The 21,026-nt window shown below is 47.3% G+C and overlaps 1 protein-coding gene across 8 annotated transcripts in view; it reads right to left on the bottom strand.

The window, feature by feature from the left end:
- Positions 1-19,520, bottom strand: part of EBF1 (EBF transcription factor 1) — a 334,154-nt gene extending 314,634 nt beyond the window's left edge. For all 8 annotated transcript variants that reach the window (XM_084637706.1, XM_084637708.1, XM_084637709.1 and 5 more), the window contains exons 1-5: positions 18,999-19,520; positions 17,135-17,291; positions 16,499-16,562; positions 15,768-15,823; positions 4,469-4,542 (exon numbers count right to left, since the gene is read on the bottom strand). In XM_084637706.1, the coding sequence (XP_084493832.1) occupies positions 4,469-4,542; positions 15,768-15,823; positions 16,499-16,562; positions 17,135-17,291; positions 18,999-19,132 (485 nt within the window). In that variant the 5' untranslated portion in view covers positions 19,133-19,520. The remainder of the gene's footprint in view (positions 1-4,468; positions 4,543-15,767; positions 15,824-16,498; positions 16,563-17,134; positions 17,292-18,998) is intronic.
- Positions 19,521-21,026: the final 1,506 nt, after the last annotated feature.

Here is a 21,026-nt window from a genome sequence, read left to right as displayed (position 1 = left end):
TAGTTCCTAGGGGACGCCCATGTCCCTAAAGGGGATGGGGAGAAGGCAGGGGCTTGGCCTCATTCCCGACTCTGCACCTGACATGGGTCATCAGCAGGGTGGGGATCCTGAGATCCACCACACAGTCCACAGCCCCTTGAGCTAACAGAAAAACTGGTAGCAGTAGAAAGCTGTTATCTTCAGCATGGACCTGCCACCAGAGAGAGATGGAGACACACACTTTGGCAGTGGGATTCACAGCAACACAACGTTGAGATTCAGGAATAATGGGTTTGGATTCCAGGTTCTGGTGAGGAGTGTGTGTGTGGGGGGGGGGGGTTCTATTGAGAGCACAGGACAGACAGTCCCCCTTCTCTTAGTCCTGGAACCCAGTACCATGGTTGCCCCTGGCAGCTAGGAGGAGCAACTGCAGGTAAAGTCCTGCTCAATCCATGCATTCTCACGCAGAAGCTGCTCGGTTGTTCTGGAGCAGCGTCCCCAAACTTTGGAGGGTCAGACCTGCCCTTACCCCTGTCCATGCCCCCTCAACCCTCCCGGAGCTGGGGCCAGGAATGGGGCTGCAGCTCAGGGGTGGGGGACACGGGCAGTGGCAAGGGGGCAGCGGCTTGGGCCAGGGCTGCCACCTGGGATGGGAGCGGAGCTGCAGCCGGGCTGCTGTGAGGGGCTGGAGCATGCTCAGTGCAGAGGGCATCTTCCGAGATTTTGATGCCAAACTTCAACAAGTCTCTACTGAGCATGTGCAAACTGCGTTTTTTCAAGAGGCTGATAACTTAGCCAAATATGCATGGTTTTTCATGGGGATGGCACTAGGCAGCTGTCTGACATCAAGGCGACCGTGCTGCCTAATTTCAAGTCCCTGCTCCACAGCATGGAGATGGTAGAGTTTCTCAGCACAACAGCTGTCATATTTTTTTTAACATGGACAAAACAACATATTTTCCCTAACTTCATTCTTGGAAATGGCACAGTCATAGTAGCTTAAACTTCCCCAAAAATACAGCCTTAGCCATTTACCATGCAGAGAGAATTTCAAGCCTGAACAGTAATCAACTTCACCAAAGTTAGAAGTGACTGAAAACAGGGTTTTACAAAGGAAAGTGTCAGGCAATTCTAACTATCGGGGTCCCTACCTGCGCTGCCTGTAACAATAATGAATTCCACTGAGTCAATGAATTCTTCCCAACCATTAACATGTCAGCCAAAAGAACAGCCTTATTTTGTAATCTGCAAAGAACAATGAAATCCCCACAGATAAACAAACACCTGAAATGTAACTCACTCACTTTTCTCTACAATTGTCAGGGGTCTCTCCTGTACATTTGAATTCTTGGTCTTATCCACCCCATTGTTTTAGTACACTATAAATAAACCACTTTTGTCACATAAATGCAAAGTTTTATTGTGCAGTTAGCCTTGATAGAAAGCACTGCAGAAAGTTGTTTAGGAATTAAATATCTAAAACAAGCTATTTTAAAATATAGAGCCCACACTATTTCATGCCTGAAATGAAGAAATTTCATCTTAGGGACAGCAAGCTGTCTTTCACACCATATGGCTAATGGTAGTGCATAGCAATTAGCTGGGCTGATTAATGGGGAACAGACTCTAATTTTATGCTTATAATTGAGGCTGCATTTGCACCCCTGGTGCAAATTCAGCACATCCCAACTTCCACTTAAAACAGGCAAGAAATCGAGAGAAATAGAATGGTATGGAGAGAGATTTTTTTTTCCTCGAGTCCCCTAAAGAGCATCAGATTTGCAATTTAAAGGAGTGTTAGCAACACAATAGATGACAGATTTGTGTAATAGGGTCAAGCAGCCTGGTAAACAAACAGCACTCCTTACAAATCTGTGGGCTGCCAGGAAAATTGTAATCTCTAACATTTGCAGTATGAAATTTGAATTTGGTTTTTCCCTATCAGGCATGTAACATTTGCCTGCAATGGTCTGAGAATTCTTTTTCTACCCCTTACTTTGCATTTTTGAAAAACACAGAAAGCAACTAGCGATAAAGGAAGACAATCATAATAAAGTGCTTGAGCCAATGAATTTTAAGAACTTTAGCATAAACTGCATTAATAGAAGGGAAGACAGCATTTGAATGTCATATTTTTCAGCATTCCAATAATAGAATAAATGTTATTTCAGTCAAAGTATATTGACATGAGTGTAAATCTTAGATGTCAATATGTGCTGGTCTGTTGGCTGAAATCTAGCTGTGTGTATATTCTCCAATTTTTAAAAAAAGTACATCTAGGAAAATTAATGCATCAAAGTCTCTATAATTCCTACTCTTTCGAACAGAGACAAGGTGGGCGACGGAGTATCTTTTATTGGAGCAACTTCTGTGGGGGAAAGAGACAAGCTTTTGCACTACACAGAGCTCCTGGGGTCTTTCAAAGAGCATTGAGTGAGATTTCTGCTGGCACTGGCTCTGCAGAAAAATGAAGCCACTCTACTGTGTTCAGAATGGGGATTTGCTTCTGCTCCAATGGAAGTTAAGGGGCATCATGCTAGGGTCTTCAATAGCAGCATGGTCAGGTCCTCCACGTAGAATGATTATTATTTGTATTGTGGTACCACCCAGAGGCCCTAATCAGGTGTACATACAGACAAATAGGCAGACAATCCATGCCCAAAGCACCTGGAATTTAAGAACTAATCAGCCTATTATCCAGTAACAGCAGCAAATATGGACACTGACCCTCCAAACACTCCAGCGGGTGTTTAATTTCAATCAAGTAACCAGTGCCATTGTTGTTCTAGGATTATTTATGTGCAAAAAGTGACACTTGTGCAGCTCAGGGGCCTTATTTAGTATGTACAGTTCATTGTTGGGTCTCTAGACAGCAAGCAGTGCAAACAGGGCCCACTTATTTTAGGGTGATCCCTCAGCTACTGACATGACTCTGCTTCCATCTGTGATCAGAGAATGGCCTGGGAGTCCACAGAAAAGCAAAATCACAACGGCAGTCAGGAACTGCAGCACCAGGCACCTCTTGCAGACCTTAGTTTTCCTCATCATTCCATGCTACAACTGATGATCTCAAATGTACTTGAAAAACGTGTATTTTAGCAAAACTGAGTTGCAAGCTAAAGGGCCAAATCCTATTAAAAGGGCGGCAGGCAGCCTCACAGACAGCTGAATCAATGCTGTTCCGCTGCACAGGGGTCCCAGCCACAGACTGGCCATGCAAAGGGCCTAATCCACTTACCCCACGTGCCATGGCCAGGGGCAGAACACTGCATCTGAAGAGATCTGGGCTTGACGATGAAGCCGGTGGCTTAGCAACAGTGCAGATCAATGGGCCAAGCCCACCCCATAGGTAGGCTCTGGTGGTGGAAAATCCACCTAGAGGCTTTACCCAGGCACTCTCAGATCCACAGGGAAAGCCGGAGCAAAGCACATTCACTCAGAAGCGGGCATCAGGATTTGGGCCAAACTGCTACTGTTTAGTAAATATTTTTAAAGGCCACCATGCATGCAAGTACTGAGCATGCGTTTTTCACACATTCAAATGACTGCTCTTAACAGCAAGCTCATGCCAAGATTCCCTGTGTCTCACTGGAGAATTCATTCCTTTCAGCATTGCTACTGTCTACTGTGTATCTCCTGCACTCTTCAAGCCGGCAAAACACCCGCTAACTTCCCTGGGATTGCAAAGCCAGGGTCATAAGCGTGTTCTAAGGACTCTGTGAAAAGATTTCCTTAGCAATAAGACAGAAAAAACAGGAGTTAAGCATTTTTACCAGCTAGAAAAGAGACAGGGGCAGCCACCAGTTTTAAAATGGCCACCTTAGGGAGAGCAACTGCTTGGCTCTGCCAAATTTAAAGGGCCAGCCCCAGAAAGGAACGCTGGGGGGGAGAAGTTCCTATAAAAGAGAGCAGACCCACAGTGGGGCAAGTTAGGAAATCACCAAGAAAAGTCCCCTGTGTTTTGATGTTGCTAGTTGAACAGAGGGCTAACCAATTCTGCAACCCATACTGATAAGCGTAGCCCCAGTAAAGACAAACTGCAAGGAAGGTTTGCGTTAAGTGGAAGAAGAGAGAGCTATAAATTTCAAGTCTGAAGCCGGCTGAATTAAAGCCACCTGGGCCATCAACAGAATGCTTTGTCATTTTATTAGTGCAGCTATGGTTGTGAGGTTAGATAATTACAGCTAACAAGATTGCAGTTTATTTTATTATTTTTGGTGAGGAAACATATTCTGGGCCCATTAATGCTAAGGTGTCTAAATGCAAACCAGTAGCCGACTGCTAAGGACAAACCTTTATAAATAATTGAAAACTGGTATGATGACTGAGACTTTGCTGCTAATTACATGAGCAGAACTCTGTTATTTTGGGATTGTTTAACACAAGAAAGATACATTTAAGTCCTAAAATAGCTCCAGGTCCAACCTAGATTTTGAGAGACAAATTCATCTTCTCCTTGCTAATTAACTGGAAACAGGGTCTTTCTTACCTGCACATTATTTCATGTGTGAGAAGAACTCTGCACATTTCTGGGTTCTTGTCTTGGCCTTCATACACTATCGCCTAGAAACAAAATACATTTTTAGCTGCACGCCAAACTGAGTTTGGAGAAAATAAAATGCATCACAATAACTGAATGCTGAACTATTGTTGCAGGCTGGATGGCTTGCTTAAACCGACTGCGTCACCGTAAAGGCTGCTTTCAAGGTTTGTAGTTGGAGAACACAGGCTGACTAGAGGTAGTTTCCTTCCTCTCAACCAATACATTATGCACATCTTCAGAGCAGTGTGTAGGACGGGCTTTTTTAGTAGTCAAGACAACCACAATTTCCCTTTTAATTCAGAATAAAATATAGACCTAATAGCATTAAAACCCAGAAGGGCTTAGCATACTTCGGGGCCTATTCTTTTTTAAATAATTAAATAAATAAATAGAAACAGCTCATGTATTTTTTATTTCAAAAGCAGCTCTGCTGTACCACCTGGGCACGTTACTACTTGCTACCAAAGAAGTTAGGGTCTGACGGATTCTCCACTCCCACCCACAGTGCTCGGTTGATTTACAGTTGTATAAATGAGATGAGAATCAGGGGCTCTGAATGCAAAGACCACTGGGAAGTGGGTGAGGATAAAACAAATAGGCATGGATACATGATCTTAGCTGAGTTAGGAGGAAAATCCTTATTATTTGCAAAAACGCTGGGAATATGATACAGTCACATCTAAAATAGGGTCTACCCCTACAATGTACACACAAATGGCACCCGGTTAACGGGTATATGGTAAATGGACTGGCGTTACATGCCAGGCTAAGTGAATAACGCTGCTCACAGCTGATTAGGAATTGTTCCTACCTGCTTAGCAGTGATAGGTATGCATTGAGCAGCGGCATAGCTACATTTGCTGCTGGTAGCAAGAAAGGATGATCTATCACTATTGTTTTGCCCTAGAAAACATTTAAACTAGGTCAGTGCCATACCACAATGTCACCCTAACACGGCACAGCCCTGCACGTTGCTAGCAATGCCCCATGCACCAGTCCCCTGGGAGGGGAGTCAACGAGAATGCACAGAGGGACCAGGTGACATTTTCCAAAGCACCCACATAATTTCTAGTAGGATTTAGGCTTCTAAGTCACTTAGGTGCTTTGGAAAATGTCACCAAGTCCCAACAACCCACCCCCAGTGGGGTCTGCCCTTCCCAGAAGCCCAGAGAAGATGTACCAGGGCATCCGTGTGCGGCTGAAGCTCCATGGTGCTGAGTGGGCAAGAAGCAGCCTGCACTGCCCTCTGCCCTGGGAGAGGAAATGAGCAGCAGGGACGGGCAATGGCAGCACAAAGTCACCTTGCCGTCGGGGAGCTGGAGAACACACTGGAGGGTCCAGGCCTGTTTAGGGCAGCCCAAGAGTCATGGGTTTGGAGTACAGTTCCTCAGGCATGGCAGTGTTGTCTAGTGGGTAGGGCACTAGACTGGGAGTGAGGAGACCTATGCCCGCCCCCATTTTGCCTGTCTCATCTATTTAGAACGCAAGCTCATTGGGGCAGCGACTGTCTGTGTTTGTACAGGGCCTAGCACATGAGGCCATGAAGTCTGCTGTGGCCTGTAAGCACTACTGCAATTCACATAACGCAGTAAGATCCCAGGGCTTTGGTGCTTTAAAGGTTCATGCCTTCCGCCTCCTCCACAAGCCCATAAACACCACCCCATAGAGGGGAGCATTAGAAGGAAATGTTGTGAGGTGGACAGCATGGAGTCCGTTCCCAGGGACCCTGCCGGAGGATTTCATGCACCCTTAGGAAATGTTTTCCCATTACTCAGTAACCTATACTTTTATTATTGCGGTATAACATAAGATAACCAAGGGAACCTTTACATCACTAGTTGATTCAGCTACTAAGGCCTCAGATATAATGCTTGGAGGGGGACGAGGTTTGCTTAGCACAAAACGTGTTCCCATATATGTCTGATCCAGTAAAACTATATTTAAAGAAAATACAACTAAGCTACATATGATGAAGTCCCTAAAACCAGCAATAAAATAGTTATTGTAAATAAAAAAGTCTCTTATGTTACAAGATAAAATGGAAATGGAAATATGGAAAACAATAAGTAACAAATTAAGGTATCTTAATATATGGTAAAAAGAGATGATGATAGACTGGTTTGAATTCAAAAATATCTCCCACTGAAATCAATAAGTGTTCTTCCTATACAGAGTCATGAATCTTAGGTACCATGAGCTGATTTTTTAAACAGGGTATTACAGCAATAGTATGTCATATTAACAATATGCTTTATAATATGGATTTAGCAATACCACAAATAATATCAGGGATTGGTTAGTATTATCCCTGCACAGGATCCATGCTAATTTTCATTGCATGACTCCGACGTCAGTGTGTGTCTCCCCAAAGCAACCACCGGTATGTTTTTGCCGTTAGGATAAAACAAAAGACATAAGGGACTGGATTTCCCATCACTCCATTGTGAGTCCGTCTAATGGGTGTGGCATTTCATCCCGGGTCTCCGATCCCATCTCACTCCAATCAAGGCTGCTGCTGTTGCTGACAGTCAGCACTGAGCACCTTAGTCTGGTCCCACAAGTCCGACCCCACCTTAGTCTGGTCCCACGAGTCCAACTGCTGAGAGAGTTCAACACCCGCTGAAGTCGAGCCCCTCCCCTCCCCCCCAGGAGTCACTCAGCACCTGGCAGGATTGGGCCCTTAGTTTCAAATCAGCCTGCAGGACAGCAGCAGGTGGCCTGAAAGACACACTGGAAGAGCTGGATTGTCACGTGCAATGGTGGAAATCAGTCAACTCAGGGGGTGGATTACCCCACCAGTCAAACCAGGAGGGCTTTCTAAAAAGTAATTCCCATGAACCAATTATAATGAAAACTTGTGGTGAGAGCCTGTGACCTCTGGGCAACAAAAAAGCCCTATTTTTATTTGACGTGTCAAATGGGAATCTGGAGACCAAACGGGAAACAAACAAATCATCCAGACAATCTAATGAGGGGTTCAGTGCGGAATTTGACTGCTAACCTGGGATAAAGCAAAAGTTACCCCCAAATCAAGTCACTGACTGGAGAAACACCAGACCACTCCTGACACCCTTAGCTGGGCGAAATGCCAGCTGGAATCAATGGTCATGCCATTTTTTATCATGCAGAATTCCCCACTAAGTTCTGTGTAATAATCCTTGGCACAATATGACCCAGTCACAATTTTGCCTGAATAAGGATTTGACCCATTATGTTTAAGCCCTGCTTTTTTACAATATGGTTCACCAAATGTGGGCCAATCTTGGGCCCACTGAAGTCAATGAGAGCAGGATTAGGTCTGCCAGAAACTACAAATGAGAATGAGGAAATTAAATTTCCTCTTTTCCTTTTCTCCCTCTCCCTTCTTTCTTCCTGCCGCTATGTTTACTTAACCTCCAGGTACCCACTTAAATAACCCAACTAAATAGCAATAATGAACACACAGAGTCAACAATATGGTACCTAATCACCTTGTCGGTTGTGTTTATCATCAGTGATCCTCTGCTTGGGTGCATGACGTTCTTTAGCCTTCCAGTACATTAAAGGTTTGTTTTTTGCTTTGTTTGCACTTGACTATTGTTACTGAATCTATACATATTGTAACTTCCCAAAATAATGTATACACATCTCTAGAGCTCAGTCTTCTCTTTCCTTGAAAGTATTATGGGCTTGATCTGAAAATTAGTTTCTTAGCAGTTTGCCCCAAACTCACCCTCCCATAGTCTATTTCCCAATTTCTTTGTGAAAAGGGTGTGTGAACACAACTGTTCATTTACATGAAGCACACATTCAGCAGCCCAACAAAATAAAATGATCAGCTGATATGTCTATTGGCTTTATCGTTATTCTATTCACTCTCAAACTGTGCTGTTATAAAAAATTATTTCTACAATTTGTTTTGAAAAGGAAACAGGAACTGCTAAAGTTTCAGATCTTTACAGCTGCCACAAGCACAGATTACTTTACAGGAAGAGGCTAAAACGGTGCTGCAGTGAAAAATGTCAGCGTTAAATTAAATAAAGGCATTCTTTCACCAAAACTATCTTCATTTCCCAACATATTTAAATATTAATTTGTGAAGTCTGAGCTTTGGATTGGGTCATCGCACCAGGATTCAGCAGAGCTCTGGCAAGTCGTAATCATGCCAAACAGCTATTGCACTAAACAAAGAGTTAAAGTGAAAGTTACGGTGTACAAAGTTAGATCACAGGGGCAGGGGATGGGGTGGGGCGAGTGTTGGGCTAAAAATAAGTTTGCAAATACACAGCAGAATCACATGGCAAAAGAACGCCAAAGGAAATACACAATTATATATTTTGTTTTTCATTTTTGTTTACTTCTACTGTAGTTTTAACTCAATTTATTTCCTACAGCGGGAAGACACTTTAGAAGGGGTTCTTCTTCCTTCTGCGTGACTTTATGTTAAACGTTTGCCTTAAAATTCACCTTCTGTTTTGTAAAACCTTACGCCTGTAAGTAATCCTCGTGCAAGAAGTCCACTGAGTAAGACCTACTCATACGAAAGAGTTTGCAAGATTGGCCCCTAATATAATAGTGACAGATACTGATTTCCAGTGAAATGAAACAAAGTATGAAGACGTATCAGCTGTAAAACACTTGTTTCCAGACTATGAAAATTACTCAACTGGGCACACTACAGTCATTCCTTGACTTCATGTATTCAGTGACACTGAATACATGAAAAAGGGAAATATCAAAATAAGGGTCTAATCCTCAGCTAAGTCAATGGGATTTTTGCCTGAGTAAAGACAGCCAGATCAAGCCATGAAATAACTGGTGTATAAACTGGAAAGATACAGAGCTAGATTCTGCCCTCTGCTATTCCAGGATCATCCAGATTTATGCCAGTATAATTGAGGGCAAAAATATGGCTCCCAGTGTCAATTTACCAGTCAAGCAGTCCTGTTTTCAGAACTGGATTAGAAACAATCCTGAAGGAATGAGATCATGTTGAGTATATTATTTGGTTATGTCATAGCCTTGATTTACAAAAGAGAGAGAGAGAGAGAGAGAGAGCACATGCACCGAAAGCCATGCACCGTTAAATGCTTCATTTATGTTTCACAAAACAAAATGTCTCATTAATTGAAATAAAGGAGAATGAAAAACAATCGGATTTAAAAAAAGAGGGGCTTCTTAAAGATGGGACCAAAGGGTCTTGGCTAGTAATATACAGTGATATAGTTTTGTATATATATATATTGCATATATGTATAGAGAGGATAAAATCTTGACCCCATTTAAATCAATGGCAGTTTTGCAATTGACTTCAATGGAGCCAGGACTTCACCCAGAAAGAGTTACAGCGACATCACCTATATATAAAATGCTGTCAGCTATAACAGCGCAATACATTATTTTGACTGGGAATGATTGATTAGCCATTAATGACCGAATCCCGCACTCTCTACTCAGGCAAAATTCCCAATGATTCCAACAGGGATTTAGCCTGCAGAAGTAATGCAGCAGTGGGTCTCAAAGAGAGCGGGTTTAATTCTTTCTATAAAGCTCTAAATAGAATTCACTAATATCTAATTATTTTGTCCAGTCTCTCTACGTCTCTGATACGCCAGCCAGCTTAGTAACTTATTCAGACGAATTAAATAATTTCTCTCTCCTAATATGTTTATTTTTAATGCTTTTCAAACATTCACATGGAAACAGCTCTAGCGTAAATATCCCTGAACAAATGGCTGTATATTACACAGGAGGCAGCAGTTGGGCTGCCAGACTGGGAATGCACTAGGCCATCTGGCTTGAGCAGTCTCTCCAAAATCCTCAGCTTTGTTTTCACCCCCAGACTCCAAACAACACATTTTCCACTGTGATGAGTTTACATTTTCCCAAACACAGGTCCTGATCGTGCATGCAAATTCCAAACTTCTTCATTCCTCTCTGTCCAAGAAAATTAAAATCACCTGCGCTTTTGACATGTTACCAAAGGAACAAGAAAGCTGCTAAAATCTGGCACAATGAAAATGTCTTTGTTTTGTTTCACGTTTCTGCTGAATATCTGATATTCTACTGAGTCTTTTCTGAACTTATGGATAACATTTTCTTTCTTTACACAAATATGTGGCTGCCAATGAAGAATCAGGCTAGGCACTGAATCGAGAGGTGATCAAATATCTGCGTGCACGGCAGGATGCGAAAGGGCAATCAACAGAAAAATGCACTTGCAACTAGAGTTTAAAGTACTGAAAAAAATCAAACCATAAACAAAGTGTGTGAGGCTGAAGGAAGGATTTTAACTTAGTAGGACTCTGGATACTGGACTAGAGGTATCACACATGACCTGAAATACTAGGACTCCTTAGCCTTATTTCTATTCACCAGATCTCTATGTACATGAATGGATGGGGAAAAAGAGAAGGGGATAGGTAAAGTATTTACTATTTTATTTTCCTACATGTTTCCTAACCGTGAAATATTCAAACTTTATGAAAACGCGATTGAAGGACTGGGGGCATTTAGATAGCTATATCCTCGGCCTTGTCTGAAAGCACCAGCTTTATGGCAGTGGATGCATTTCACATATTGCAGACAAATTCAAAATGCATCATTGTTAGCAACAGACCTACTACAGTTAGGAGCTGCTGGTTTACTGAAAGCAACAGCTACAAACCTGGGGACCCTACAGGGCTCTGAAGGCAGTAGGAATGTGATACTGATGTCCAATGGGGTGCTGAGATAACATAAAAGAAAATTTAATTAAGACAATATTAACATTTAACGCTTTTACCCTTAGAAAAATAATTTCCCCATATGATTAATCCATATAATGAATTATTTGTATCTGGTATTTACAATTTAGAAATGACTGATGCATTTTATAAACATTGCAGTCACCTCAAAGGGCTGAAATTAGCTGGTCATACCACCACTTCTTTGGTGAAACCACCAAAGGCCAAGCATTAGCCTGGATATAGCATGATACTACACATTTTGAGCCCAATTCTACATTCCTTGCCCATATAAAATTGCCATAGAAGCCACTCCAGTTTGAGATGTGCAAGACAGCAGGTTCCAATTTTGGTGTGTACACAGGCACAATGGGCCAGATCCACCTCACATTGCAGTCCATGTTGAAATTCTCAATGAGTTCAGTGCCAGCAGGGTCCTGTCCTATGTCCCCCAGAATATCGCAGGTGACAGAGAATACATACGCACCCCACGAACGGTGAATTACCATGCCGTAGGCATGACAGAGCTTTTGTTCGTTTGTGTGTGTGTTGAACATTCAGCCACCCAAGAAATACTAACGCGGCCCGCTCTGTTTAGACTAGGAACTCAGGGTATGTCTGCCCTCCAGCTGGGAGCAAGCCTGGGTAGACAGACTCAGGCTAGCAGGGCTCGCACTAAAGGGCACTAAAATTAGCAATGCAGACACTGCATCTGCGGAAGAGACTTGGGCGAGTCAGCCAAGGTTAGACCCAGGGGACGGGGCAGGTTTGAAAACCGAGCGGCTGCCCGAGCCACAGTGTCCACACAGCTATTTGGAGTGTGCTGGCTCAAGCCCGGCTCGCTTGAGTCTGTGTACCAGTGCTGGCCATCTCGCTCCCAGCTGGAGTGTAGACACACCCATACGGGACCAGGACTCTCTCTTATTCTGTGTGGTTACAGCACTGAGCATAACGGGGCCCTATTTCAGTTGGTGGTCTCTAAATGCTATTATAATACAAAATAACCATTCATGTACAGCTTTCGCTAAAATTAAGAGAAATGTGTTATAGAGAGAGAGATCATGGTTTTGATTTACTGAACATAAAACTCCTTCACAATTCACAGTGATAGAACATTTGCAATTTACGGCTCTGACGTCAGGAATGTACATTAATCAGACCAATTATATCAAATTTTACAAAAATCTGAGGCTATTTTACTATATATTCCGGGGGCCTAACCCACTCAAAGCTTCGCTTTTGTGGGATTTTTAAGTTGTCACCAGAAACCTCAGAGCAGCTGTAATTTCAGCCCAGACATTCACAATTACTGAATATGTGTGCACACGAGCACGCAGCTAGGAGCATCCAGAAGACTCTTGCTTGCTCAAACATGTATGCTCCTGCAGCAGCGTCATTTTAAAGTAATCGTTTCATTATCCAATTTGTTCTGCGCCTCTTGTATTAGACTACTACCCCTCTGCGGAGGCTGACAATATATATTTAACTTTCATTAAAACCTGGAGAAATTTCAGACATAGTTTAATATTTAATTACAATATGATGGTTAGAAAGATACTTGAGAATCCCCTATATAATTCACTGTGGCTAAAATATAAATGCTATAGTCATATTTGGGTAAATCTGTGTCATATGCTGTACTTTGCTGTCTAATGAGTATTTTATTGACTGCAATAAAAGCTACCAAACCTCTGAACAATTGCACTCAGAATAAAGAATAAACAAGGAGATTTACTGTTCAGAAATAAGTATTAGGACATGCCACAATTATGACATGATCATTCACAAGTTTTGTTTAAAAAAATGATAAGTAGGTCTACATAAAGGACATTCATGCAACTAATAGGAAAGCAAATGGGTTTTCCCCTACAAATACCTAGTAGGAAAGCAAATTAGTTTTCTCCTACAAATACCCTTTATTTCACTGTTTTCTTAGTCCAAATTCAGACAGATATTTTAAACACTATCTTCATCAACTCTACTGTGCTTTCCCAAATAAAATAAAGTAGATATTTTGCACTAGCTTTATACATGAAGACTAATTAAAAGCAGACAATTTCCCTTAATTGTAAATATGTTTTATATCTGCATTATTATGTTTTACAAATAAACTGTAATCTCTTTTCTCTCTCTCTCTCTCTCCAAAAGACCTTCTGATGGCTTGATAATAATGAGAGAGCAAGAGGTCAAACAGTGCCTTAGGATGGACTGCTCATATGCAAGATGCCTTTGTTAAAAAAATAATATTTTGAATCCGTTTCTCTACATCAATTAAAAGATCTGTTTTCAACTGAGTTGCATACAGAGGGGAAAAAATAGCTTTGCATTTCTGTAATGATATGAAAGCTGTTTAAAGATCATATTTATTGATAATGGTTGTTGTACAGTGTACAATGCAATACGTGGGATCCAAAACAACTAAAAAAAAAAAAAAGGTGATATATCAGAAGGAATGTTGTTACTTTAAACATGACCTGACCAATCTGTGCCTGAAAAATATGAGTGACACAGGAAATACTTTCCAAGATGTGTTGTTCAAGGGTACGTTGTTGCTGTTTTAATTCATACAGGCTCTGGTCTATGTTTTAGAAGTGTATATTTAACACAGATCAGATGCATGGTTGAATTGTATATTATAATTACTCCAAGTTTCCTCTTTTTTTTAAAGAAAGGCCAGTCTTCACTGGCAGGAAAAGATGTTTTGAGAGCATCAAAACCAGTTTTCTAAAACAAACTCAGCACATGGAACTTTACATTTTGGTGTCAAAAAAGAACCATACTACAAGCCACAGGAAGAGTGTCTCAGCAGATGACAGTATTTTGAACATACAGGAACTGACATTTCTTCTTCTATGTAAGACATTTAATATTTTAATTTGCTTTTGTAAATAATACACAGAACTTTTTTTCTATAGAATTAGAATTGGAAACAAGTCCACTAACTGATTAAAAAGATGAAAATTCTAGGGGAGCAGGAGGCTGTTTAAATGTATTTAAATGGAAATTTATGATAACATATCAATGCTCTTTAAAATTAGCAGGATAGAATACTAGAATCTTCAGAATGTTAATTATTTTGGAAAAATAATATCTGATTTTTTTCAAAAAATTATTACCCAAAAATACTGGTTTATATATAGATACACACACATACAGTGGTGTGGCTTTGTAGGTATATACACACTTAATTCCTGATTTGGAAACTAAATGCCATGTTTAAAATTAGTTTCAATCAGTTTTTTCAAGCTGGCTGTTCTAAAACTACCGTTATCTTTGACTGTGACATGTATAAAATAATTACTTGTCCTGCATGCACATTTTCAGTGGCTGTTTACACAATGAAAATCACTCATGATTTAATCACTGTTCCTTTAAAACAACTAACAAAGTAATTGCACATAAACAAAGGATAAATATTTGCTAGGGTGCCTGGCTGGGGTTTTGTGTTGATATGTTTGGTTGCTTATGTCTTTTCATTCTCAGAATTAAAGCAAAAACCCTGGGATCGAAAAGCCTTTAGGGAATGTGGAGCTATGCGTCTTTATTTGTAAAGCTACGGGAAAACGTCTGGGTTTTTTGTTGCTTTTTAAATCCTGTCTCTGTTCATAAATGTTTCTTTCGGGACATAACTCAGAGTGGATGTACACTGGACCTTGGATATGAGGAAGCTCAAAGCAGGGCTGTTTCTGCACCTTTAAACCCCCAGCTTAAGTGCACCGGCTCGATCCTAGCCAATCTAAAAGCGAGGGTCCGGGGCGCTTTTTGGAACTAGGCTTCCCCCTCGCAGCCACCCTCGCAGTCCGAGAAGCTGCTGTTTGCATTCCCAGTCAGGGAGCCGCGCTTCCTGCGCTCCGCGCTGGGCTTTTATTGCTTGGATCGCATTGTTTGTTATTGTCCCTGTCCCTGGGGGGTTCAGGGTTACAGCGGGGCCTTTGCTCTGCGTTCATGGCCCTGGCTGCAGCGCGGTGCCCAGGATTTCAGGAGGGGAGCTGGGGAGAGCTGGGGGCTGGTTTCATGCGCGCAGCAGCCTCCCCATCCCCGGAGCAGGACGGCTGCAGCTAAGCGCCCTCGAAGTCGCAAAGCTCTTTAACTAGCCGGAGTGGCCAATAAAGGGGGCTGGTTTGGGGGCAATGAAGTCGGGCTGCGAGGGAGCCCAGCGCGGGGAAGGGGCTGGTCCCCCAGAACCTCCTTCGGGGGCTGAGTGTAAAAGGCTCCGAGCCAGTGTGGGTTTCATTTCCCCGGCTGCACCGGCCCCCTGCGGACCCGGGCGCTCGGTGCAGACGGGCTGGGCTCACACAACGAAAAGGGAACTTGACCAACGCCAAAGGAGCCTCACGCCCCCCGCAGCCGGCTCCAGCACCCCGGCCCCGCTCGGAACCAGCCCAACTCTGCCCCTCACCAGCCAGGGGGCCACAGACGCCACCTTTCCAACAGCCCCTGGGCTGCCCCCGGTATGCAGCCCCGCGCACGCTGCAATGGGGGGTGTTTGTCAGGACTAAGAACAATGAATGAAGAGCCACGATCCAGGCACCTTCACTTACTTGTTTGGTCATGGAGTCGATGAGACGGACGTAGAAATCCTGCTCGGTTCTTATCCCTTAAAACAAAAGGGGGGGAGGGGGAATGAAGATGAGCAAGTTGCTGAAGTTCATTGACTCTCCCGGCGCGCCCGGGGGCCTTGGGGAGCGGAGCAGCATTGGGCCCGGTGCTGCCCGCCTGGCCGCGAGGGGAAGCGATCTCCTTCCACAGCAAAGCACCCCACGCAAAACAGCCTGAGGCCAGACAAATGCACCCGCCAGGAAAACGTGCTTCCCCCTTCTCGCGTGGGATGTCCGTGGGAAAGGGAATCGGGGCTAACATTGCCCCCTGGAAAGCTTCAGCCGTGGCCTTGTTTTGCTTTGCGGTGTGTGTGGGGGGGACTTTCAATCAATACTGGGGGGGGGGGCAGGGAAATGTGACAAGAGAAAACAATTCTCAGCTGGGCGCCTCTTGGGGGAAAGGCAGCGTGTGCCTGGACCCGACAGCCCCGCGCGTGGGAAGCCAGGGAGCAGGGGGAGGTTATTTCATTTCGCTTTGCAATCGGTGGGTCCTTCTGTTCCTGGAGGGCCCCGCTCCAAGCCCAGAGCCAGACTCCCCCGCGGGCCGAGCCCCGGGACTAGCAGGGAGCGGGGCCCGGGGAGTCCTGTCCCCGGAGGGGGACGCGCTGGCCGCGGCTCGGAGCTGCCCAGCCGGGCGGGCGGGATCGGCCCCGGGCGGGCGGGGAGCGGCTCACCGTTGCTGTAGAGGAGCTGCAGCCGGTAATGGATCCCGTTATTGGTCTTTTCACTGTTGGCTTCCTGCGTTGGAGGGAGACACATGGAGCCAGCGTTAAACCTCCCCGATCGCCCGCAGCGCTTGCAAAGCCCGGCGCTTCCAGCTCGGGGTTCATGCCCCCTCCCCCGCCCTCCCCCCCATCAGCCCGGGGTCTTGGCGGAGCAGCGAGCGCAAACCGGGAGCGCGGCGTGGGGGCAGAGACCCCCCCCCGATCCGGCATCTTACCCGGCCCGGAGCGCGCTTTGGGGGCGCACGGGTGATTAGGCGAGTTGGTGGCTGGAAGTTGTCAAAGTCCCCAAAGGGGGGATGATGGAGGGGGCAGGGGAGTGATTCTGCCAATATCTGAGAACGGGACCCAGCACGGGGGGGAGGGACAGACGGATCGGGACCCCTGGGGGGGGGGCGCTGTCGCGAAACCGCTGCCCAGAGCCTCGGCTGGGCCGGACCCATCCCCACGGGGTGCAACATGCGGGGAGCTGGAAAACAGAGCCCCCGGGGCGCACCGGCGGTGCAGAGGGGTCCATGCAAGGCGTAGCCGAGAGACCGGGGCCGGGCAGGAGCCAGAGGGAGCAGCCACGCCTCGTGGGCCACTTACTTTCTCCTTCTCCACGAAGCCCACGAAGGCAGTGCGCTCGATCTCCACGGGCTGCCCCTGCCTGTCGTACAGAGCCAGGACGAAGTGGAAGAAGTTGGATTTCCTCAGGTTGGAGGGGGGCTGCTTCTCAAAGTGAGCCCGGGCCAGCCCCACTCCGCTGCGGCCAAAAAGACCGGATTAGAGAGACCGAGCACAGAGCCCCATTCAGCACCCCTTTCCCCTCCCAGCACCAGCCAGAGGGACCCCAAAGCAGCTCCCCACGGGCTCTGCGCCCTTCCCCAGCCCAGAGCAGCAGCGGGCGGCTGTTGGGGGCCCATGAAAACTCAGGGCGTGAAAGCTGGGCTCTCAGAACAAGCCTGCATTGCAGGTGAAGCCCGCCCGTCCCTATTTCTGTTCTTGGGGAGGGGGTACCCCAGTTTTGCAGCAGGATCGGTGGTTGGGAAGGTTCCTACTTGTCAAAAATAACGGAGCCTGGAGCCAGGTTGTGCTGCCCCCGACCCATCACTGTTCGTTACGGGTGCAAATGACAAGTCCACATTGCAAACAAGAAGCCACTCGGCAAAGTAGCCCAGGGAAGCAAAGTTCATTGCCTGATTTCGAGATGGAGATGGGTGTGTGATTCCCCCCAAAACCCAGGCATCCAAGGAGAGAAATTTATCCATTCAACTTATAAAATCTCATCCCGCCCCCGAGATGCATACTAATTTCCCCCCATCCGCATGAAGCTAACTGCCGTGCAGATCAGAACAAGAAATCTGTAACGTGTTATTGCAAAGTGGGGTTGTTTTGCCATTTCCCAAACTCTAGTCAGAGCTGTCAGTAAATCGACCATGTGCCTTCTCCTTCAGCTTGAGCAATAAGCGCTGCCCCCCTTCCCCCCCAGGCTTTTGATTCATGGTAAACATCCCAAAGCTGCCTGAGTAGAAAACTTTAAATATTTCAGCATTTGGGTTGTCGCTGCAGAACTTTCCCTTCCTTAGAGGGCTCCAAAGGGAGGGGGTGGGGGATGCTGTGAAATATACCAGAAGATGTCAACATTAAACTTGTTAGCTGATGCTGTCTCGCCGGTTCCAGCTCCATACTCTAGATCACTGTGCGGCGGCCGTGGGAGAGCGAATGACAAGAATTAAAGCTATCGTGGATGCAGCTTTGCAAAAGACAACTAACTGGTGCTTGTAAAGAAAAATGGCGGGGGGGGGGTGGTTCTAGAGGGATGCTTAGAATTAAATATATCCTGGACAAAGCTTTGCTCAACTCACTGGTTGTTGTTTTTAAAGGCGATCCTCGTGGGGATAAGGAGGAGACATATTTTGAATACATCTTTGCAAAACTCACCACTTCTGGGGGGGGGGTGGAAGGTGCTATTGAGGGGCTAACAGAAATAAACATACGCTGACTACAGCCTCGCAAAACCCAGTGCTGCTTTAACAATAAAGTGATACTGGACGGATAATATCGTCACATAGTATCTGTATATGTCGCATACATGTAAGTATAAGCAATATGCAAGTAATATACAGTAAGTATATTTTTGCTCCAGCTCTGGAAAACTCAGCTTCTCACCAGCCAAGTGATCATGGGAGGACAACAGGAATACTTATTTCCTGGATGCATCTATGTAAAACTCCCCGCTTCTTGCACAAAAAAAAAAAAAAAAGTGATTCTGGGAAGACCGTAGGAATAAATATCTCCCGGTTACACCTACGTAAAACTCCCCGCTTCTTGCACAAGCCCCGAGTGTCTCTTTCTGGTGGTGCTGCCTTGGCGAAGCGCTGCCGGGGCTCCCAGGCTGGGTCTCGGCTCTACGGCCGCGCGGGGCGGGGAAGTGGAAGCAACTGATGGTGCGAGGCGCAAGCCTACCTACCTCTGCGCGGCTGTGTTCGCATCCAGGACGCCGGCTCCCTGCATCCAGGTCCTGACCGCGTTCATCCCCGCGCCGAGGGGCTCCTCCTTCATGCTGCTGCTACTCCGCTGGATGCTTTCCTGGATCCCAAACATGAATCCCGAACTGTCCGCCCGCCTGAGCTCGGGCACCAGCAGCAGCGAGGGCAGCGCCGGGCAGCGGAGGGTGGCGCTAATCGTTGCGCTCGGCGGCGGCTCTCGGGAGGCTCCGCGAAGGCGGCCACACACATTTACCAGCGCCCCAAGGAAGCCAGGCTCGCCAGGCAAGCGGCCCCCGGGGCGGGCGGGCGGGCGGCGCTCCCACAAGCCGGAGAGGGTCGCTCTGCGCAGGGGGACACCCCCCGGGGCGGGCAGGAGCAGGCGGGAGCTGGGGTGGCCGTTTAGGAGACAATGGGATCACGCGAAGCCGCTGCAGGCTGGGCTACACCAAGTGTCATTTTCCAGGGACAAGGGAGGCAAGTTTCCTCTTCCGCCGCCCCGCTCTCTCTCCCCCTCTCCCGTCTCCGCTTTTCTTTCTCTTCTTTCCCCCCCCCCCGCCCCCCCCAGCCCAGGGTCTCTGCCCCCCTCCTTCGGCCGCGCAGGACAGGGAGCGGGCTGCTGGAGCCAGGCGCAGGCAGGCAGGCAGGCAAAGAGAGAGGGGCAGCCGCCCGGGTGGATGGAGACTCTCTCGCCTGCCCCCCTCCCTCCCGCCCGCCCGGCCCTGCTCAAACAGGAGTGATTTGCGGGCGCTCCCCGTGGAATCCACTTCGGCTCTCCCCGCCGCGAACCAGGAGCGCCCCAGCCCCCGCGGGCAGGGGGCGGGGCCCCGCCGCCCGGCCCCGCCCACTCCTGGGCCTCCGGCCGCCGCGCCCCCGCCCCCGCCCCCGCCGCCGCCCGCGAATGGCCAGCGCCGCTGGGAGCCGCCCCCCTCATTAGCATCGCCCCGCCTCTCCCGGGCGAGGGAAGTGGCGAGGAGCGGGCGAGCGCGCGGTAGCGGGGCTGCCGCGGGGCGGGAGGCCGTTGTCACTGCGCAGCGTCAGCGCACTGTGCGCGGATAAGCCGACAGCCTCGCTGGGGGGGCACCGCGCGCGCGCGCGCGCGCACTGGGGCACTGCTCTGCAAGTGCGCGCACACACTGGGGGCACTGCTCTGCAAGTGCGCGCGCACACACACTGGGGCACTGCTCTGCAAGTGCGCGCACACACACACTGGGGCACTGCTCTGCAAGTGCGCGCACACACACTGGGGGCACTGCTCTGCAAGTGCGCGCGCACACACTGGGGGCACTGCTCTGCAAGTGCGCGCGCACACACTGGGGGCACTGCTCTGCAAGTGCGCACGCACACTGGGGCACTGCTCTGCAAGTGCGCGCACACACTGGGGGCACTGCTCTGCAAGTGCGCGCGCACACTGGGGGCACTGCTCTGCAAGTGCGCGCGCACACTGGGGCACTGATCTACAAGTGCGCGCGCACACACTGGGGCACTGCTCTGCAAGTGCGCGCACACACTGGCAGGGCCCCTGGCTTGCACCCAGTTATCCTTGTTTCTTAACTCCCCCCAGCAATTAGCCAAGGGGTGATTAGCTACAGGGAGTTAATAAACACACTCCCTCCAACCCCCCCCCGCCCCCCGCCGCCACCACCACCGACAAAAAGACCCTCCACGTGTGAAGCCAAAACACAGACCCTACTGTAGGTCCTCGATTTCCTCTTCAGTAATAGCGGGTTATTTGCAGCGTGGCTGGCCGGAAAATGCCCCTGAGCTCGAGGTGTTTCAGAGGCACGGCCGACCCCCCCCCACCCCCGCCCCGAAATATACTCGCCTTTGCAGATGATTGTTTAACACAACTCGCGCGGCCGAGGTTAGGATTCACCCTCAGCGACAGGCTGTTGCCAGAACCGACATCAGCAGCCGGAGGGTAAAAGGATCTTTCAAGGGGACACTGACCCCCCCCCTCCAAAAAAACCCCCTCTGCTCTCCCACTGTGCCCGTTTAAAGATCCTCCTCTC

This window comes from Lepidochelys olivacea, assembly GCF_965140295.1.
Source record: "Lepidochelys olivacea isolate rLepOli2 genome assembly, chromosome: 8".
Classification (NCBI taxonomy): domain Eukaryota; kingdom Metazoa; phylum Chordata; order Testudines; family Cheloniidae; genus Lepidochelys; species Lepidochelys olivacea.
Note: the sequence above shows the minus strand (reverse complement) of the source record. Positions and strands in the feature narration are given on the sequence as shown.